This window comes from Camelina sativa, chromosome 4 (genome assembly GCF_000633955.1).
Source record: "Camelina sativa cultivar DH55 chromosome 4, Cs, whole genome shotgun sequence".
NCBI lineage: Eukaryota > Viridiplantae > Streptophyta > Magnoliopsida > Brassicales > Brassicaceae > Camelina > Camelina sativa.
In genome coordinates this window covers 11,385,086-11,406,617 of record NC_025688.1, presented here as the reverse complement: position 1 = coordinate 11,406,617, position 21,532 = coordinate 11,385,086, and the positions used below count along the sequence as shown (strand labels likewise).

At 34.1% G+C, this 21,532-nt stretch overlaps 2 protein-coding genes and 1 long non-coding RNA gene across 4 annotated transcripts in view; all 3 read left to right on the top strand.

Annotated features, from left to right (window-relative positions):
• Positions 261 to 1,525, top strand: LOC104780277. Of its 2 annotated transcripts, XR_766680.1 has the most exons (4): positions 261 to 431; positions 522 to 984; positions 1,064 to 1,187; positions 1,283 to 1,525. It is a non-coding gene; the product is annotated as an uncharacterized LOC104780277 (long non-coding RNA). The 2 variants fall into 2 exon arrangements; XR_766679.1 differs by having other exon boundaries at positions 522 to 1,187.
• Positions 10,299 to 11,243, top strand: LOC104783750. Its single transcript, XM_010508867.2, has 2 exons — positions 10,299 to 10,568; positions 10,902 to 11,243. The coding sequence occupies exons 1-2, from the start codon at positions 10,299 to 10,301 to the stop codon at positions 11,241 to 11,243; spliced, it is 612 nt and encodes a 203-aa protein (XP_010507169.2).
• Positions 19,553 to 21,532, top strand: part of LOC104783749 (NAC domain-containing protein 60-like) — a 4,403-nt gene continuing 2,423 nt past the window's right edge. The window contains exons 1-3 of the mRNA XM_019244101.1: positions 19,553 to 19,887; positions 20,925 to 21,178; positions 21,296 to 21,529. Coding sequence (XP_019099646.1) covers positions 19,710 to 19,887; positions 20,925 to 21,178; positions 21,296 to 21,529 — 666 coding nt within the window. The 5' untranslated portion in view covers positions 19,553 to 19,709. The remainder of the gene's footprint in view (positions 19,888 to 20,924; positions 21,179 to 21,295; positions 21,530 to 21,532) is intronic.

The window sequence follows — 21,532 nt, the reverse complement described above, 5'->3', positions numbered from 1 at the left end:
GGCCTGGCCTGAATAATAGAATCTATTAATCGGGGAGTCAAATCATCAACTGTAGAGTCATCCATAATTAACAACATGCAATGTATCTTCGTAGTTAAATGGGCAGTTAAAACGCATCAGTGATTACATGACACGTATCCAGACAGAGTGTAGTTATGACTGTTTGAAAAGACACAATAGGGATAACCCATTGGTCTCCGTTCACTGCTTATAAAAGAAGACAAAAACTCATCGGTTTCATATTCATTCGTCTTGTACAACCAAACACCATCTGGAAACATAAGCGCAACAAAGCCATGGTTCATTTCGACAGACTTACCGATGTCCATACGTGGCGTTCTGATTGGAAAGTCTCCGTTAAGATCATCAGGAAATGGAACAAGAGAGAAGCCAACGTCTCCACTGTTGAACTGATTGTCTCCGACGTTTTCGTAAGTAATTGTCGTAATCATACTATCTTCAGTTTTACTTTATAATCATGATTTACTTTATCGTAATTAACCTTTTTTCCCACTCCGTAGGCCGACAAGATGCAGGTAACAATTAGTGAGAACCTTGTGGGCCAGTTCTGTGTACGTAGAAGGATTGAGGACGATGAGTGAAAACCTTCTCGAAGTTCGCGGTTGAAAACGACACATCCGCTGTGAAGGTCATCGACACCAACTACCGGATCAAATTCACTGCTTACACCATTGTTGAAAACATTGGTTGATTGTCGAACAATCACTTCAACGACTACTAGAACTTCGACAAGATTTATGATGGATGGTCTGCTTTCACCAAAAACTGTTCCTTAGATAACGTTTATGATGATGTTATACCCTTTGATTTAAATCTTCTTGGTTTAATCATTCTAATCACATAACCTGCTAGATAGGTGGGGAAAGTTACCAACGTTGAACCAATGATTTACGTTGATGATCCCGTTTCTCCACGTTTTGCCGAGAAATCCCGGATAAAACGCTTTTCTTTGAGGAATCTAGAGTTAGCCATTATTCCGATTATTAAATTTATTTAATTATTATTAATCACGGGCTAATACAATATATGTCTTCGTATGTAGGGGTTATCACTTGCAATGTGTAGCTTATAATTAAGCCGCTTTACCCATAAATTTTGGGTAGTCATAGCAGGCAAAACAATTGTTGCGGTGTTGCGTTTTTGCAGGGCGAAGTTTAAGAATGGAGGTAAAAATTACATTAACGTTTTAAAGAAGATAAAGACTTTCTACTAGAAAGACCTTACATTAAACGGAAATTGGTGTTTCTATTTGATTATGTAGGCAAAGGAGGAATGAAGAAGCTCAGCCAAGTAGGTGTTTCAAAAGTGTAGTTTGATCCGTTGTTTCTAGAGATACAAGATTTCAAACTGAGTTTGGACTACTTCAATCAGCGTGAGAGAATAGAAGAAGATGAGTAGTTTATGTGTTTGCATTTCCCAGTGTTGTGTTTATTTCTAATATTTAAACTACGTTGAACAACCTATTGTGTATTTCTTCCTTCCCTCGGTCTCAATTCTCTTTGTATTGTTGTCACTCTATAAAGTCCTTTAATTACTCTTAATTTATTAATATAATAAGAAACACGTGGCGTTGTGTTGAAATTAAATATAGTAAACATCCGACTGTGCTATAGTTGAATTTTTATTTATTCCTTAATATATTGTGTGCACCCACTATATAATAAGGTGTAGTAAGAGTGTAAACCTGCAAAGATTAGAAATTACATAATACTTCCTTACGTACGCAAAAGAAAAACTACGCATTGTTCATTAACACACACTCGATCAAATACTTATAAGCTTACTTATATTTGCATGTTTTGTACTTTCAGTCATTTATCCACTCAACATCCAAATGTATAATCACAATTGTTAATTCTAAAAGTTTATGCTTTTTGACTGTCTAATAATTTGCATAAGTACAAATTAATTAATGGTAATTGATACTGCTAGTACAATTGCCACCTGAAAATGGTTATCAAAGGTACAACAGGTACACTTGATAAGTCTTTTATTTTAAGTAGTGAAATTTTAAAATTACAATAAAAAGGCTCTCGCCTTTAATTAACTGTCCAATGATCAGGGAAAATAAATTTTCACTTAGTATAACAGCAAGTTATTAATTAAAGCACCATTTATTTGTTTTCACATCTAACACTCCTTCTTGTGTAAGGGATACTTAATAAGATATCACTCATTATGAAGTCCCATAGGTGGAAAATATGTTTTTAAAAAAAATACTTTGATAGAAATATTAGAAAACACCATTAAATAGTGTTAATCGTGTGGCCAACTACTAACAAATAATTTTTATTAGTAGCCAACTGAATGGTTCAAATAATCATGGAAAATATAACTACATATATCTAAGTACAACTGAACAACTACATACAACTATGTATATCTTCCTACGATATATGGGTCCACATAAGGCAGTGTGAATGGAGATATAATTTGATTGAGTCCCACAAAGCGTACATAGTGTGAATGGTCGGGTTTATAGATATAATTGGGCCTCGTCTGCATACATTATCTCCTTTTACCATCTTACTTATATTTATAAGTACAACTCATATCTAGGGTTTACTCGTATTGGGATAAAAAGAGAGATAAAAGTTACGAGAGCGGTGACCTAGTTAAAAGATCTCGTCAACTAAGGTAAATCTAATAATAACTTCTGGATGACTTGATATCTTCTTGATATAAGATTAAATGATTTGTTTCATGTTGCTATCGTCATGCCAATAAGTTACACTCAAAGTTCTTAAACAACCAAGTATTGAAAGTGGGGGCGCTAGAGCGGACGGTGATTTCGGTGTTCCTACTACATGCTGGTGTGGTGAACGCATGAAACTGGAAGTTTCAGACTGGGGCGTAAATCAAGGGAGAAAATATATACAAATGTCCAAAGAGCGAGGTGAGAATTTATTGTCCATTGCCAATATAAATATTTAGTTTTATTCACTTCATGTATTTGTTCCATGAAATATCTGGATAACATAGGATGGTAAGGAACACTACTCGAAGTGGTGGGATGATGCAGTTGATGAGGAGCTTATACACCTAGATATCAAAATTGGTAGGCAGACAGATTCTATTCATCACGCTTACCAAAGTCCTATGTTGGAGTCAATTAGGGAGACTATGCGTATTATGCGTGACAAAATTGAGGAACTTAACACGCGTTTAACTCACGCCGATTGTGAGATTGGCAGGCTTAGGGAGCTACTTAGGAAGTGGTAGTAGTATATTTTATGTTCTTGCAAGGAAGCCTATTTGGTTGTACTTTCTCCTACTTGTTTTCCGTCTTTCTCTTGTAATTTCTAAATTATGGTAAGACTTGTGACCACTTTCCCAAACTTGCTTCAAGGATTCATTATCTTCTTCACACCTTGCCTGAAACAATCAATTTAACACTTGCTTGTACCAATTGAACACATAATTGTTCCCAAAAACTAAACTATAATTTCCATAACTAAACATAGATGTAACATAACTATGCATACTTGTACCATACTTGTACCAATATAACACTTAGTTGTACCGCTCGAAGAGGTAAATATTGTTGTATCATTACAATTCTTCCAAACAACCATCGAAACAACGTAAACGCTTACAACTTACAACTCGTAAACAACTAACAACACAAACAAAAACGAAATCTTCACTTTTTTTTTCGATTCGGCTCCACTGCTGCGAAGGGTGTCCTAATGTGCCTCAATGGTTGTCTTATACGCTTCTTCCCAGTTTCTATTATTACTCCACTAACCTTCTTATCCTTCCTCGTCTTCCTCTGCTTCAGCTTCTCCGGCTCCTCCTCCTGGACCTCATCCTCAACCTCTATCTCTTCATTGTTTTCATTCTCGCTCTTCTCCCCATTGTCACCTTCATATTGATGACAATATTTAAATCAATAACTCCCAATCAAAAATTTAAATTAAATTATCCAACTCAAAAATACTCACTAGTGTCCTCATTATTCTGAGGATTTTTGTCGCGGATTCCACTATATAGCTCAAGAGTATATACAACCACTATATACAACCAAAGTCGTTGGCTGATTATTCGGAGTATATTCTGTCGGTCCAAAATCTATTGGTGTTCCAAACTGTATCCCATCATCATCTCCTTTCTCCAGCTCCACTGACACATATAGCTCAAGAGCCTCCACTCTCACATTGAGGTCATTAACCTTCTCCACCATGTTCTCAAAGCCCTCAGTCATTGTTTCCTTTAGTGACCTAATATATGCAAAAATCCCAGCTACATTCTCATCGACTTCATCTCCAGTTTCAGGACATTCTTCACCATTATCCGGGAGTTCATCAACAGTTAAGCCTACAATACGAGAGTGTAATCTACAATACGATGCAACAAAGACTTTCACCAAACTCTGGTTCCAAGATGCTGGTAATAATCTGTGAATACATATAGACACACTATATGTCTTCAAAAGAAATTTATAATAAATAATTATAAAACCATCTAACTTCATAATATCTAACCTTGCTATCTCCAAGCTCTTCACATATTTCCTCTAAAGGAAACCCCTTCATTGAACTTTCAGTGAATTTGTATTTACACATCCGTAGGTAGTCCTCCTCTGCGGGTACAGCAACTCGAAATTTCCTACCTAGTTGTGGAATACATTCAAACGCCAAAATCTCCACATACAGTTACAAGATTTTAGTTGTAATTTCAGAAACATACAAATTCAGAAACAATACACACCTTAAGAGGAGCAATGAATCCGGAAAAGGCAGGTTGCGCTTTTGGTTTGACCCTCCCTTCCAAGTTCCTCATCATATTTTGGATCCCTTTCATACACTCTTCAAATGAATAACGCCCCCAAGGAAAGTCCTCACAAGCGTTCAAATCATCAACAATACTTACAAGAAAGGAATCTATGTTTCCATCACCCTTAGAGTGTGATTTCACTACCTTGCATAAGAAATACAGTATAGTGAGCTTCTACCTCTCCACACAGCTCTTCTTCATCATCTTCATCAGCTTATTTTCCACATCTTTAATTTTTATTTTTTCACATCTCTCAAACATGCTTTCCACAAATTTTAAGCTTCCTAACTCCTCATACCCACTCGGGTATTCGTGGCAGTCCATTCCGGTCAACAATGCATGCTCTTTCAACCCATACCGGATAGGCACTCCATTAACCACAAACCAGCACTCTCTTTCCATATTGGTACGAGCTGTGTGAAGCAAAAGCATCCACATGCCTTGAGTCATGTGGTTTTTCTCCTTAGGCATGTGGAATATATGCCTGAACTGGGAGTGATTTCTGAACTAACAGACTTCCTCTGGCAATTTCTCTATCAATGTCACTGTCTGGCTCACACTACACCTACTGATAATCTTACACCCCTTCATGTACTCAGATGCTTTAAATAACATTTCTAGGATCGTGGTGAGAATCTTCTTGAAATCAGTGATGTGAACTCGTAAGGGAATGTGATGTTCCCTAACTCGGCTCTGAAGATCACTATTTGACTTTCTTTGCTCCATTACTACCGAGTATTGTAGGAGGAAAGTTGTTGATAACTCATTGAAATTGTTAATAGATGTAACATCCGCAAACCAAAATGTGAGTTTTGGGGATGGGTGCAGATCGAAACCAAGGGTGGTGTCGGTCGACACCAATGATTTTTGGTTCGACGAAATTGTTCTAAATCGTCGTTTTGGCACGGTTTGGTTTAAGTGGGATCCCAAACCAAGGTATTTAAGTGAGAAATCGACCTGAAGGTTTCGGGATTGTCACTTTTAGCCGCTACAGAGAAAGGTTAGAGAGAAAAGAGAGAAGAGAGAGTGTTCTTGGGAGATTTTTGGAGATTCAAGGCTTGTTTGGGGAGATCTGTCTTTGAGGAGTGGAGATCTTGTGCTAGGAACAAAAGAGAAGGCTTCTAAGAGTTGGATTCGTCGTTGTTGGGTTAGAACTTTCTGCAAAAGAGGTGAGTGCATGACCATGGCTAATCTAAGCCTAAGATTTCCTTTGTCTTGCTTGTTTGTTGTTGTTTGTGGTGTTTTCTTGATTTTTATGGTTGCTGTAGGGTTCCCACGGATTCATATGGCTTTGGGTTTGAGTATTGGGTGGATTGGAGGAGATAGGAAGAGAGATTCGACTCTCGGCTTCGAGCGGATCGCGGTTGCAGAGTCAGTGTCAATCGACACCGGGTGGGTGTCAGTCGATACCAAGGATCAGCATCGATCGACACTGTGAGGTAGTGTCGGTCGACACCATTGCCAGTGTTGGTCGACACTTGCCTGGTGTCGGTCGACACCTCCCTTCCAGTGAAGACGATACTTTGTTCCTGGTTTGTTTGTCTTGTTTCTTGATTTTGTTTGACATTGGTATCTCAGTTGTTTGTGTGTATAGCCCAGTAGATGAGAGGATTGCCTCACTGAGTGTTTATTAAATACTCATGCATCTCAATTTGTGTTTGCGGTGCAGGTAAAGGCAAAGTGTGATCGTGGAATCAAGGCGATGAGGAGGAGGATGATCTAGGGTCTCGTTTGTGTGTTGTTGGTTATGATATTGATGTTGAAACCTTGGATAGAGTTATGCTAGGTTGCTGGTTAGAATGGTTAGGAATGATATGGTATTAATGATATGTGGGTTTTGTATTGTTGGTATGTTTCCGCTGTGCATATTGGTTGTTGTTGGTGTACTGTTGAATTGTGGTTTGGTTGGTGTAGTTAAGTAGTATGGGATGCTTAATTATATATTATATTATTTAAAAAAAACGGGTCAGCTTGTTTCAATAGACTCGTGGTATAACTTTGTGAACCACAAGAATACCGACCTAGAAAGGTTATCCAAGAAGAGCCTACAGTAGTCGGCATCATCTTCATGAGGCTTAAGATCCCTGCCGCAATCTGAAAAGCTGCCAAGTGGCTGTTCAGATTTCTGTTTCCGTCGTAATTAGGCATGTCAACTCTCCGAAGATCCCTTATCCGAAAACTTGAAATCTTTGAGGTGAATGGGGAATGTTGAGCCTCCTCAATGACTCTATCGAGGTCGGGAGTAGAGCTAGTTGCCAGTTGAACCTTCATTATTATCTCCCACAGTTCCATCTCAACTTTATCAAACTCGGACTAGGGTTCGGGTTAAGTTTGTCTTGAGGCCCATGACCATTGCCTCGGGGGCTACGGACCTCTCCCAGCTTATTAACTCCAGCGGGATTTACCCCACCTCCCTCGTCAGGCAACAATACTCTCCGTGCTCCTCCAAATGATGAGTGGTTAGTGGCGAGAATTGGTCGGAGTCTCCTGATTAAGTGTATTTCCTGCAGCAAAATATTCAAAATAATTTGAAACAGTAGTGTGATTATCGCTTAAAGTTATGTGGGCGTTCCCTAATATTTGCGAGCTCCCCATTCACTGAGGTGAGCTATGTAACTAGTCCAGGGACGATGGTTTTGAGAGCTGCGAGGGCCTCAACAGGGGTTTGATCGAACATGATTTCTTGATGGGGACGTCAGTCTTAGGTCACAGAGCGACTGAGGTGTTACTAAGAACTTTTTTCCTCACAAGCAGCGCCAAACTGTAGGTCTCGGATCCCATTCTCGATGATTTTAGTGGTTGACCACAAGTCATATCTCATGAACAAATACATGAAAAGAAGATATGTATTATTGATCAATTGTCTCTAGATCGGTCCCTCTCTAGGATTTACAGCATCATATATTTTGATCTTGAATGTAATTATTTGTTCCGGAAAATTTGTCTATTAAATGTAATTATTCTCCATAAATGTGTTTGTTTTGATCCTGGCATTTAACTCCATATAGAGAGAGGTTTTGTTGTGTGAAATGTTGCAGAGATGGTTCTCTTTATTGTGGTTGCAATATAGAGAGACAGCTCAAAAGACATTGTATAATACTTCCTATGTTTCTAACAGATTGATGTTTTGACATTTTTACACATATTAAGAAAGAGATAAATTTTTATTTATAAATTAATTTCTATTTATTTTTTGGTAGAAAGAAAAGATATAAATTATAATAAACTGCCACAAGAAAAAAAAAACATAAAATAAAAAAAAATATTATTTTAGTGTTTTAATCTACAAAATTAATGTTTTAGGAACAATAAAAAATCTCAAAACATCAAGCTATTTAAAACATAGAGATAATTAAATAATGCTATGTCTTTTTTTTGTTATTAAAATTCGTAATTCCTGTCGATAATTAGAAAACTCAATGGTTGTTGACTAAAAGCTGAAATTAAGAAAACGCTAATGAGAACGGGAATGTAGTAGTAGTGTTAAGACTAATCCATGATTTTGTGGGCTTCTTATTTGATTCGGGCTTCGAGAAAAAGCCTTTTATGCTAATATATCCAAATATTATATTATCACTTATCAGCGCCTATTTTTCAAGAAATTGGGAGAAAACTCTCTCAGCTATTTATTAATTAAACTAAAAACAATTACAAAAGAACACGTTCTGGATGCGCATGTCCAGCTAAATCCTCTCGAATGATCGAATAAACATCCGTCGGAGCCGTAGATAAAACATGAAAAGAAGTCATGGCAAAGACATACTAGCAACGACAACAGATGCCACACCAACTCTGAATTCACTACCAACTCCAATCTCGTGATCCGTCGCTCCCAAACATAATATAACCCATAATAGACTTTCAATAACTCAACGATTAGTGCCGAATACCGCCCCACATTCACAGCAAACCCACCACATCATTCACCAAATTCATCCCTTATGACCCCACCCGCTGTAGCTATTCCCGGGTTTCTGCTGTAGCATATTGTCAGCTTTTTTGCTGCTTGCTAAGGTGAACAGATCTACATAAATATTTTTGTAGCAGTTTTGTCAAAATAGTCTTGAAGTTTGAAGGTATTTACAATCAATATCATTATTATTTATTATAAAAAAAATTAAAAAATGCTAACAATAATTAATATATCAAAAGTAAATCTTTGATACTAACAATGGATATGGAAAATTTTCTTGGTTGGGTCGTTAAAGTAATAAACAAATTAATGACATATTCTCCATATATTCCACGACATATTAGAACATTGCCTAAATCTAATCACCACCCATAAAAGAACCTAATCAGATATGGTAAGGCAGCTTTTTTAAGATAACGAAATATGAACAATACTTATATACATGTATCTAAACAGTCTTTACAGTTAATTATCTACTAATTAAAATATAACCAAACATGATTTATTTTTCATTACAAAATATAGTTTTTCATATAACTTTTAATAATTAATAGTTTAGATATTTAAAAGACTTTGTTAAAATTTTAAATTATGACTCTTCTATCATATTTGTTTGCTCTTTTCTGATGTTGCATTGAAACATATCTAACATTAATGTAACAATATTTTTTTCCTGCATTTGTTGTTATTTGAATTTTGAAAAAACGAGCATGTCGTACTCAAGTAAATAATAAAAATTGTGTTTAACCTCTCACATCTGAATGAGAACAAAAATGAATATAAATCTGAAAAATTAAAGTCATATCATATCATAAATGAGAACAAAATGAATATAAATCTAAATTAGAAGCGAGTTTAACTTAACAAGCAACAAAATTTATAATTTTATAATCGATTTTATTTGGTTCTTTGTCTCGCTTTTTTAGATGAACAGTTAGTTATTCTAAATATAATAAATTTTAAATTTCAAAAAGTTCAAAATATTATAAATATTTACACTTATTTTAAAAAATATTATATACATGGTTAATACTTAATATTAATAGAAAATTAAAATTATCATTAACTGTTACTAAACGGTTGAATCATAAGTTCATTATTGTGTCATCACTATCAATAATAAAATATTAAACATATTTAATTAAGTTAATTAAATTATGGTTAAGTAAAAAATAATTTATTCTGTAATATACCGCGGGTTAAGTTTTAAAACTAACAATCAAAATACATTTATACAATCTTAAACACTATATAAAACAAACATAATTAACAAATAAACATAACTTGAAATTTTTTTTAAATAGTTTTAAAAAACTCGCCCGCGGTTTACCAAGGTTGCTGCTAAATTTATTCTAGCTCTAATGGAAATTCATTTAGCAGTGAATATTCGCATCTCACAAGGTTGCTGCAAGCCAAGATCTTTTATGAATTTCAAATACGTTTCAAAATTGTGGTGATCCGTTATTCAAAACATGTACTGCCATTAAGATTTTTATTACAAGTTTAATGTTCTTCAATTTAAAGCAATAAATTTTCGTAATTTATTATGCACCGTTTTTAAGCTTTCAATGTCATTATTATAAATAAAATGTTTGAAACATACAAAAGAGAAAATATCAAACATATTTGTATCTTCTTAATTCTCTATGTGGCCACAATGCTCATCAAACACATAACTTCTCCTTTGTCGTTGTCATTATTCGTGTTCTTAGTGTTTACAACTACAAATGCAATGCTTATCAAAGACATGTACGCACTTTGTAAAGAGACAAAAGATGTAAATTTCTGCTTGAAATACATTGGAACAGACACACGTATACTAGACGCAAATGGCTTTTATGACGTTCTTGTGATTGCGGTAACGTTAAATAATTAGTTTGTAATTCCTTTAATTATTATGTAGAGATTTCTATAGCGATATATCTAAAACACACAAAGTTTATAGGTAGAAAATAGTGTTAAAACAATATTAACTATATCTAGTGTGTTTTATTTTTTATAATTCTATACTATATAAAAGTATAAAATTCTATATAAAAGTATAGAATAAATTTGGAACCAAAATCTAGTATATATAATTAAATGTATAGGGAACACGCCATACGCATGAAAATTGAGAGATGAGAGAATCTGCTTTATTCCTTTTCTAAAAATAAAAGTGTTTTTATTTCTTACTGAGATTTATTATCAGATTTCTAAATGCCAAGACCAAGTGACCAATGCAGCCAGACAAATCAACAAAGTCCGCCAGAAGTTTGATGGTCCGATTGGAACTGAACGAATAAATTTTTGTCTTGCGAGTTACCATCTAGCATCTAAACTTTTCCAAAGATCTTGGGAACATGCACATGAAGACGTGTTTGCAGCAGGTGCTCAAGTTTCTGCAATGCAAGGTGCAAACTTTATGCGCGAGTGCGAAGAAGAATGGAAGAATGGACCGATTCAAAAGTCTCCAGTCACTGTCTATAACACAAATGTTGTCAAACTATTATCTATTATTCAAGTTGTTGTCTCTAAGATTAATGGTGGCTAGTTAAACTGCTAATTTATTTCATATGTTTTTTGATTATAGAGTTGTTTTTTTTTTATAATACTTATTGGTTCAATGAATAAAAATTTCTTGAAGTTTTTCATTAGTTAGGATCATTATTAGTGTGTGAAACATGATGTTTTAAGTTTTATAGCAACAAGAAGAGTTCAACAGATCATTCAGATACATAAAGTAAAAAAAAATAACATGTGTTAAGCTAGGATTGGTTGCTTATAACAATTTCTATGATCATGTAGAGTTTTTCCATGTAACTTTCTTTGGTGGTGTGAAATCTAGATGAAGAAAATAAACACTCAGTGGACAGTGCCTGTAACACCCGTAAACCAAATTTTTGATTTGGATATCAATCAACAACAAGAAAGAATGTCGGTGGACACCACTAATCGGTTGGTGCTCAGATTAATTATATTTTTTCTGGTTTGACAAGATTTAACTGGACAACCCCTAAGGCTCGTATTTAAGGTTGAAGTTGATGCTCCAGATGCATTTTTGGCCATTTTTTGTTCCAGAGAGAAGAGAGAAACATAATTCCTTGAGAAATCGTTCAGTGAACGAAGAAGAAGATTTTTGTGCCTGTTTTGATGTGTTTTTAGCGTTGGAAAGGAGATCTGAGCATGGGGTGACACTCGGAGGTTGTTAGAGGGCTTGGATCTTGCTGTTCTTCGTTAATTTCAATCAAATCAAAAGTGAGTATATGACCATGGCTTATCTAAGCACGAGATCTCTCTGCTTCTGTGTTCTATGGTTTGGTGGATTGACTCCTTGCTTGTTTGTGTGTTTTTCGTGTTTCCTATTGCCTTGTTTTGGCTGCTTTGATATTCCCTGAACGATTTTTTGGCTTTGGAAGCCGAGTTCTGGTTGATGGTGGCTTTTGGAATCAACGATATGGCATTAGTGTTGATCCACACTAGGAGGATATCAGTCGACACCAACTTGTGATGTTTTGCGAAGGACCGAGGAGGGTGTCAGTCGACACTGGAGGTCTATATCAGTCGACAATGGAGGTCCATGTCGGTCGACACTGGAGATCTGTGTCAGTGTTCAGCAAACGGCTAACATGTCTTGTTTGATTCCTGGTTTGGTTATGATTGTTGTTTATTGCATTGAGATTCTTATTGTGTATGTATATAGCCTAGTAGATGGGAGGATCGACTTACTAAGAGTTTCCGGAAATACTTATGCATCTCTTTTGTGTTGCAGTACAGGTAAAGACAAAGTATGATAGTGGAATCAAGGCAATGAAGAGGAGGATGTTCTAGTAGCTTGATTGGTTGATGTCTAGCTTCTGTTAGGTTGTTCATTGCCTAGGTTGATCTCATTAGACTATTGCCTAGGTTGCTAGTGCCTTGGTTCATGTTGTTTGTTTCAGAATTGTTGGTTTATGATTTGTAAACATTTATTGGACAATAGTTTATGGTTGGATAATTGTTGGTTTAATGTTGGTTATTTCCGCTATTTGAATTGAATGTTGTTAGCTTGTTAGTGAGTATGAAAACACTAGGTAATTACTATATTAAAAAATAAATGGGTCGGTGTGTTTCAGTTTTGTATCAGAACCCTTACAGTTCTATGTACGGGTTTATGTGCTTGCGTTGTTGATGTTTAGATTGCATTATTGGATTAATTGTGTGAATTAGTTAATTATGTGTGGCATGGGGGCCTAGAACATTTTCTTCGAGCCTTCAATGTTGTATGCTTTCGTGTGTGGTTTGGTTTGTTTACTAGCTTTTGTTCTTAGTAGTGCAGTGGTTCGAGGTGTTGGAGTTGTTGGTTGTGAATGTTGGTGTGACTGTGGTCGTGGTCGGGGTTCGGCGGATTTTTGAGGCTAGTGAGAGTGTGGCCAGAGTTCCACGAGGAGGCACGTCAAAGGGTCGTAAGCGTATTAGGAGAGACCTAAGGGGTTAGCTGGTGTGATTTTTGGAAGTGCTGATAACCTAGGTGTGGGGTTGGAGTAGGTGGAGCCCAGTATGGATATGATCGCTTGGTGGACCTGTTGATGTTGCTGTTAGAGCGGTGACCAAAGGCGGTACCAGTGCAGGCCAAGTTGTGCCGCCTATGGTGGGAGTGCAGCCGCTGCGGATGCTGAGGAGCTGCCATCCTACCTCAGGATAATGGAGCAGATGATCAATGTGGGTTTATATCGTGGATGAGTGGTGGATGCAAATGGAAAAGATCTCTGCGTTCGGCTGGATGTTCCAGTCAGATGCTGGAAATTGTTGCAGTTCAGTTTTTGGAGGTTGATGCACATCTCTATTGAAGCGGTGTTGCAGCTAGGGGAAGTACAGGAAGCTTAAGCCTCGAAGGTTTTTGAGACAAAGGAAAATGGTTTTTGTGTGTATGAGGGACTAAGTCGTGGAAGGCAAGCAGACCCATGTGTGAGTTAATGAGAAGCCTTTGGGCGTTTAAAAACAATTGTTGCGGCGTTTGTGGTTGGAGTTTGCCCTGGGCAGAAAAACCGGAACCAAACCGAAAAATTGGACCCAAATCCGAACCCCGAATCTTGGATTTACCCTATTGGGTCTTAAATTCCTCTACCCGAAAACCCGAACCCGAACCGAAACAGAATCCGAAAATACCCAAAGTAAAAATAGATATTAATAATTTAGGATCCGAATACCCGAAATTTCAAAATTTTACCCAAAATTCTGGGTATTTACCCAAAAATTCGGGTTTTTATCCAAAAACTCGAGAATTTACCCGAACATTTTTGGCTATTCGGGTAAAATTTCGGTTTTTTATGTATCCGGAAATAATTGGGTTTTTAGCGGTTCTGAAAATCCGTACCCAATCCAACCCGAACCCGAAAGGACCCGAACCAAAACCGAACCAAATTTTTACATTTAGCCAAATGGGTCTTAAACTCCTCTACCCGAAAACTCAAACCCGAACGGTTCCTCCCGGAACCTGACCCGAGTACCCGAATACCCAGGGCTTTGGAGTTCATTGTAGATGGACAATGTTGTTGGTGTAGATACCTTATTGGTTAGGCGGGCTTAAGTCCCACGTCTTATTTGATTTTGAAGTAACTCATTGCTTCATTACCATGGAGTGTGCCAATATATGAGGAGATCATGGTGAGTGGTTTGGAGCCGTTAAGGTTACGGGAGGCAAGTTACTAAGGGTTCTTAGATGGGTGAGAGCTGTGGATATTCATATTGCAAGGGAGTCGATGCCAGGAGATTTGATTATCAGTCTCGTGGAGTTGTATGGTTTCATTCTTGGTATGGATCGGTGGGATATGTATGAAGTGTATCCTTATTGTCATTGGGGTAGAGTGGTATTTGAGCGGCCACAAGGGAATTTGGTATTCCACGTAGTGAGACCGACTTCAGGGAGTCTCGTTGTCTCGGTCATGCTGGCAGGGAAGATGATCGAGAAGAGTCGGGAGGCCTATTTGGTTACTATTCTTATGTAGGAATTGGTGGGACAGTCTTCGATTGGAGGTATTCAGGTTGTTCAGTAGTTCAAGGATGCGTTTCAGTCATTGCAGGAGTTACCACTATCTCGGTCTGATCCTTTCACGATTGAGTTTGAATTAAGAACAACGCTGTTATCTTCGCCTGATCCTCTCATACTCAATTCTAATGGCGAAAATCTCACCTGAAGGGAGCTGGAGCTCTCTATAATTCTTCAACGGCCTGCTCATATCAAACAAAATATGTACCTTGACATAGCCCTTGCTCTACGATTTTAAGGAGTCAAAAGCCACATGAGTAACTCGACCAATGTGTGCTACAATCTCCTTGATGGCGTCCTCCGTATTATGGTTCACCGATATGTTGCTTAAGCGGATCCAAATTGGTAACATCGTAGAAAGATCTGTTTCGAAATCAAAAATGAATTGAAACCTCTCATTAGGTAGAGCAATACCCCTTGTATGATTGTAAACACGCCACATACGCGGCATTTCATGAATCAAACTTGACAACTTCTGATTTTCTGGATAGAGCAGCTTCCTTACAATGATGCGTTCATTCCTTACACACGAGCTAATTGAGGCAGGTTTTGCAAGACAATCGGTGTATTGTCTTCTAACGATATCTCTTGCAAGGCTTTATCCAACATGTATTCTATTCGTATCAATTCTCCGTCACAATTGATGAATCTTAGATTTTCGATAGAAGAAATGATGAACTAAGGTTGGCAGCGTGTTGTAAAGTGATGAACTAGGTTAAACTTGTATCGTGGTCTTCAAAGATTCAGAGAATATTGTGATACAAACAGAAAAATCTTATCAAATTTGGCAAAAACAAAGATTTTCACGGTATATTCCAACTTTTTTACCAGAGGTGAAACTCTCTAGATGAAAAAAATATTCTAAACCTTTTCGACTCTGTGCTTTTTTTAACTTTTTTTTCTTTATCCAATAAAACTACCTTATTTTCGAATTATTGGTGGATGCGCAACTTAACAAGCCGTTAACAGATGTTAGTCTTCTCCTCTGACAACTGAGAACACGCTAGTCCTTCTCTTCCACCATGGAAATGTTACTCGGTGGATTCGAACCCGCTTTATTAAATACTAGATTAGGACCCGTGTTAGAGCACGGGTTGAAACTCTTTTTATTTATATTATAATTTTAGAATAATATATTATTTATATGATTATTTTTTAAAGTTTTTTTGAATAAAACATTATTCAATAAAATCATATGCTAAATATGATGGCTTGAAAAATACATATTTTGTAAGTTTTATATTGTTAATTTTGTCATTTTATGTATGAGAAATGGTTATGTTTGTTGTTTGTTTTTATTTTAATTTTGAACATGTTTAGTGAAAGTTTTTTTTAATATGACTCGTGCTTAGCTAAAATTTTATTTTCATTGCACAATAAGATCTCGGAAATCACAATTAAATGTGATAAATTGCCAAGATTTTATTTTTTTTTATGCCTAATAGGTATATTTTTATGCCTAATAATAAGGATTTTATTTTGTAACAATACATGGAATAATAAAGATTTTATTTTGAAAATTGTATAAATCATTGGAATATTTTCTTTAAGAGGATTCTTAGGGATATTTTTTTTACTGTATTCATGTAGCCCACTGACCAATTAATCTTATAACCTTTTTTTTAACCAACATATATTTAATGTATAACCTATTTTGTAACTAATTTATAAAAATTATATAGTCTACAAAAAAATTGTTATTATTTTTTTTAGATTTTATTCATTTTTTATGCTTACCAGTATTTTTATATTTGTTTACAATTAATTTGTAATATTCTGTTTTTTCGTTTTGGAAATAACCTGATAGCAATTAAATCTTTGGAGTATATATTTTGGTGTGAGTAAAAAGAGAATTAATAATATTCTCTTTAAGAAATCGATGAGAAAGATTACAAAGAGATGAAATTGTAACAAATTAATATCAATATCAATATCATTATCTTCCGAAAATGAACTGTTACACAAGTTACACCTACCACATAACTTGTAACAAATTAATATCAATCAACTAGATTAAGACCCGTGCTAGAGCACGGGTTGAAATTTATTTTATTTATATTGTAATTTTTATATAAAATATTATTTATGTGATTGTTTTTAAAAGTTTTTTGGATAAAACATTATGCAATAAAATCATATGCTAAATATGATAGCTTGAAAAAAGACACATATATTGTAACTTTTATATTGTTAATGATTCTAGATAAGTACCCGTGCTATAACACTGGTTAAATTTTATTTTATACAAAATTTTGTATATTTTATATTTTAAAATCAAATTTTAATATGTTGTATTAGTTTATGTATGTGAAGTTATTTCAATAATGTATATCCTACATCATGACTTGAATGTCATTATAAAACATAATTTTGTAAATTAGGTTTTTTAAAAGCGAGTTGTTATATTATGAGTAATTTAATATATTGTTATACTTTTTTTTTAATATACTTAGTTTCTTGAAATTCTTTCATATTATAGTGACATATTATTGACATAGCTATAACAAATCAATTTAGAGTGTTTATAGTTTCTAACTTTTATATCAAGTTGCAATATTTTAAAATTATTTCAAAATAAATTATTTAACGTTTATTATATAATATAAAATTATATAATTTAACAAAAAAAAATATGAAATTGAATTTAAATATTCAAATTTTGACTTGTTACTCAGTAAATTTTTTAATTCAATAGATATTATTTAAAAAATATATTACTAAATCTTGAATATTTTATAGATTGTACAATTTATATTTGTTTTTCAAAATTCAACTTATGGTATATCCGAAAATAAAACTATTTTTTAATTATAATAAATAATATAATAATTTATTTGTTTCACCAAATAGACTCATATATAAAAATGAGAGTTGAAGTATAATGATAATTAACAAATTAATATGTTAAGTTAGATATTAAAGGATTTTCTTTGATGAATAATTTAATAAAAGAAATTAATATGGTAACTTAGATAATATAAAATGATTCTTTAGAATATTCTCTTTAAGATTTTTGGAAACAATGTGCTCTAGTAATAAAATCTTCCGAAATAAATTAAGATTACAACCACTATTTAACTTATAACCAATTAATCTATAACCTATTTATAACCAACTTATTAAAATTATATACTCTACAAAACAATATTGTTTACTTCCGTAAGTTCCGTTTTATTATAAAGGGGATATCAATTAATGTATAACCTTTTTGTAACCAATTTATTAAAATTATATAGTCTACAAAACAATGTTGTGACTTCCATTTTATTATATACGGGATTTCCACCAAACCACGTCAATGTATACAGTATATATTAAATATGTTGGGTTAAATCTTAACAACCTTAAATAATTTTTTTTTTTTTTGGCAAACAACAACGTTAAATGACTATGTAACGTCTCTTAATGGCTAATACGTCTCGCGAGTTCAAATTTACCAACAATTCGAAGATGATGACATTATCTAAACTATTATTAAGTTTGGTAAAAGGTATCACAATTTATGACTGTTATGTTTTTTTTTTGTCGTCTGGATAAAACTAAAACAAAGAAGTAGCGATAACGAAGAGAAAACACCGACCAAATATTTGATAGTGAGATCATAACAATCCTCCAAGTATTAAGTCAACAAACTGAAAGCTAATGTCGATAATAACTATGACTGTTATGTTTATGATCTAAACTATTAATACAAAAAAAAAAAATTACTGCAAATATATTTAATTAGATTAAGTCTAGTACGATTAAAATTCATTTTATTTATATTATAATTTTTATATAAAATATAATATAATTTATGAGATTGTTTTAAAAAGTTCTTTTGGATAAAACATTATGCAATAAAATCATATGCTAAATATAATAACTTGAAAAAGATACATATTTTGTAAGTTTTATATTGTTAATGATTCTAGATAAGTACTCGTGCTATAACACTGGTTAAATTTTATTTTATACAAATTTTTTTATATTTTATATTTTAAAATAAAATTTTAATATGTTGTATTAGTTTATGTATGTGAAGTTATTTCAACAATGTATATTCTACATCATGACTTAAATGTCATTATAATAAATAATTTTGTAAATTTGGTTTTTTTAATAAGCGAGTTATTATATTATAAGTAATTTAATATATTGTTATACTTTTTGTTTTAATATACTTGGTTTCTTGAAATTCTTTTATATTATAGTGACATATTATTTTCATTGCTATAACAAATCGATTTAGAGTATTTATAGTTTCTAACTTTTATATCAATTTTCAATATTTTAAAAAGATTTCAAAATAAATTATTTAAAGTTTATTATAATATAAAACTATTAAATTCAACAAAAAATATGAAATTGAATTTAAATATTCAAATTTTGATCCGTTACTCAGTAAATTTTTTAATTCAATAGATATTATTTTTAAAGAATAATATAACTAAAGCTTGAATATTTTATAGATTGAACAATTTATACTTGTTTTTAAGAATTCAACTTATAGTATATCCAGAAATAAAACTTTATTTTAATTATAATAAATAATATGATAATTTAACCGGTTCATCTACAAAACAAATTCTACACCAACAAAAACTACAATAACAGAGTTACCATAAAAATTCCCAGAGTAAAACTCTACAGCTACAAGTCTACAACAATCACACCGTAGTAACTTTAGTAAGTAGTAGTAACCTATTAATAAATTTAAATTTGAGCAAGAGTGGTGCCGTGGCAGTCATACGTAAATATTTCAGTAACAGAGCAACACCTGTGGAAAAAAGAGAAAAACTGAAACGCAGGTGTAAGTCTAAGTGAGTGAGCAAAGCACTCGATCGTCGCCTTCTTTTTCTGTAGTAATATTGTATTGTCTTCTTCACGAGTCTTGTTCCCATTCCCGAGACATTTTTTTTTCTTTTTTTTTTTCTCTTTGTGACTCCTCAGTTTCTCAGAAGCCAAAGGGAAAAGAGTTTTGATCTCTTTCTTCCCTTATCTTTTTCTTATATGGCAGCTGCACCGGTTGAGCCGGCGGTGACAACGATGTTCCCTGGCTTCAAATTCTCGCCGACGGACATCGAGCTTATTTCTTATTACTTGAAGAGGAAGATGGATGGTTTGGAGAGGTCTGTTGAGATTATACCTGAGGTTGACATTTACAACTTCGAACCTTGGGATTTACCTGGTTCGTTTTCTTTACCCTTCTTCTTACAAAGTTAATCTTCGTCTTCTGTAATTTTATTTTCCTCAAGTTCGGTATACTAGGAATGCTTAGGTTATATATATTCTTGTCGGAAGAAAAAAAAAAACAAAGAGTGGACCTTACTATTTTCGGATCTTGGGAATTTCGTTATAAAATACGACCAGTAGCCTAGGTTTGCTTAAAAGGGGATCTCGGGTTACAAATTTAGTATTAATTGTAGAATTTTTCATGTGAATTTCCGTTGAATCTCGAATTCCATGTGAACTTAAAGTGGTAAGTCAACTTTTGAAGTTTAGCCGTTTAGGTGACATGTTTGATAGGTTTCATCCTCTTTAATAGTACTTTTTTTCTTGGGAATTTTGTATATGATTGTACAAGTTTCCTGGACTGTGAAGGTTACTTATTATACCCATGTGTCTATGTCCATATATTCGGTTGAATCTCTAGTCATGTGGTTAGTTTCTACAAGTTTTGCGGAAATCAGTGTATCAGAGCAGAAGTTAAAAAGAGTTAAGGATGTAATTTTTTATAAATATGAACTTCTTTCTCCTCTTGAAACTGAGGTTACATTGTTTGGTATAATATTTTATTTTTTGGTGACTGATTTGTTGGAACACCAACTAAGGAAAACGTTGGATTGGTTTGAAGATGTGATAGCTTGGCTTGTGTTGGTAGCTTGTTTAAGTATAATTAATATTATAACATTAGTTAAATGCATCTACGTATGAAAATACCTTTGTGTTTCAACGTATGCTTGATGTCTGCCCCTGATTTGCTCGTACTTGTAGTTATCTCTTTTGTGGGTTGAACCGCTACGAACTGCTTTCATTTGTAAGTATTGACATGGAATGAAATTTTATATTGGCATAAACAAGTTCAGGCCTATGAAAATTGAGGTACTTGTTGGCTTTGTTCAACGAAATCTTCATGTTCATTGTCGGAGAAAAGTTTATGTTTCATCGTCCTTTTATTTTCTCTTCTTGAAAATATAACAAGATTTTCGAAATGTTTTTTCGCAGACAAGTCCATTGTAAAATCTGACAGCGAATGGTTCTTCTTCTGTGCTCGTGGTAAGAAGTATCCCCACGGTTCACAGAACAGAAGAGCAACCAAGATGGGATATTGGAAAGCCACAGGAAAAGAACGTAATGTGAAGTCAGGTTCTGAGGTGATTGGAACAAAGAGAACGCTTGTATTCCACATTGGTCGTGCGCCAAAAGGCGGACGGACCGAATGGATTATGCATGAGTACTGCATGATTGGAGTATCACTGGTAAACTATTTTCTGATTCTTGATGTTTTTATTGGCCACGTAATGGTATATTGTAACACAAGGTGTTACAAAAATAGGATATTGTTATGGTTATTGAATATCTCAAGTGTTATATAGGATGGTCTAGTTATTTGCCGACTTAGGAAGAATACCGAATTTCAAGGAGCTACAATTCAAAAGTCACCACAGCCAAGTATATTACCTGACAAGCACCACGTAGACACGAATAACGCTATTTCAGAGAGTATATCTGGTTGGGAAAATATGGTTGACTTTTACTTATCAAGTGAGTCAGGGCAGGAACTACTCAGTGAAATAGCAGAATCTTCACAATCTTCACAAAATCCACAGGTT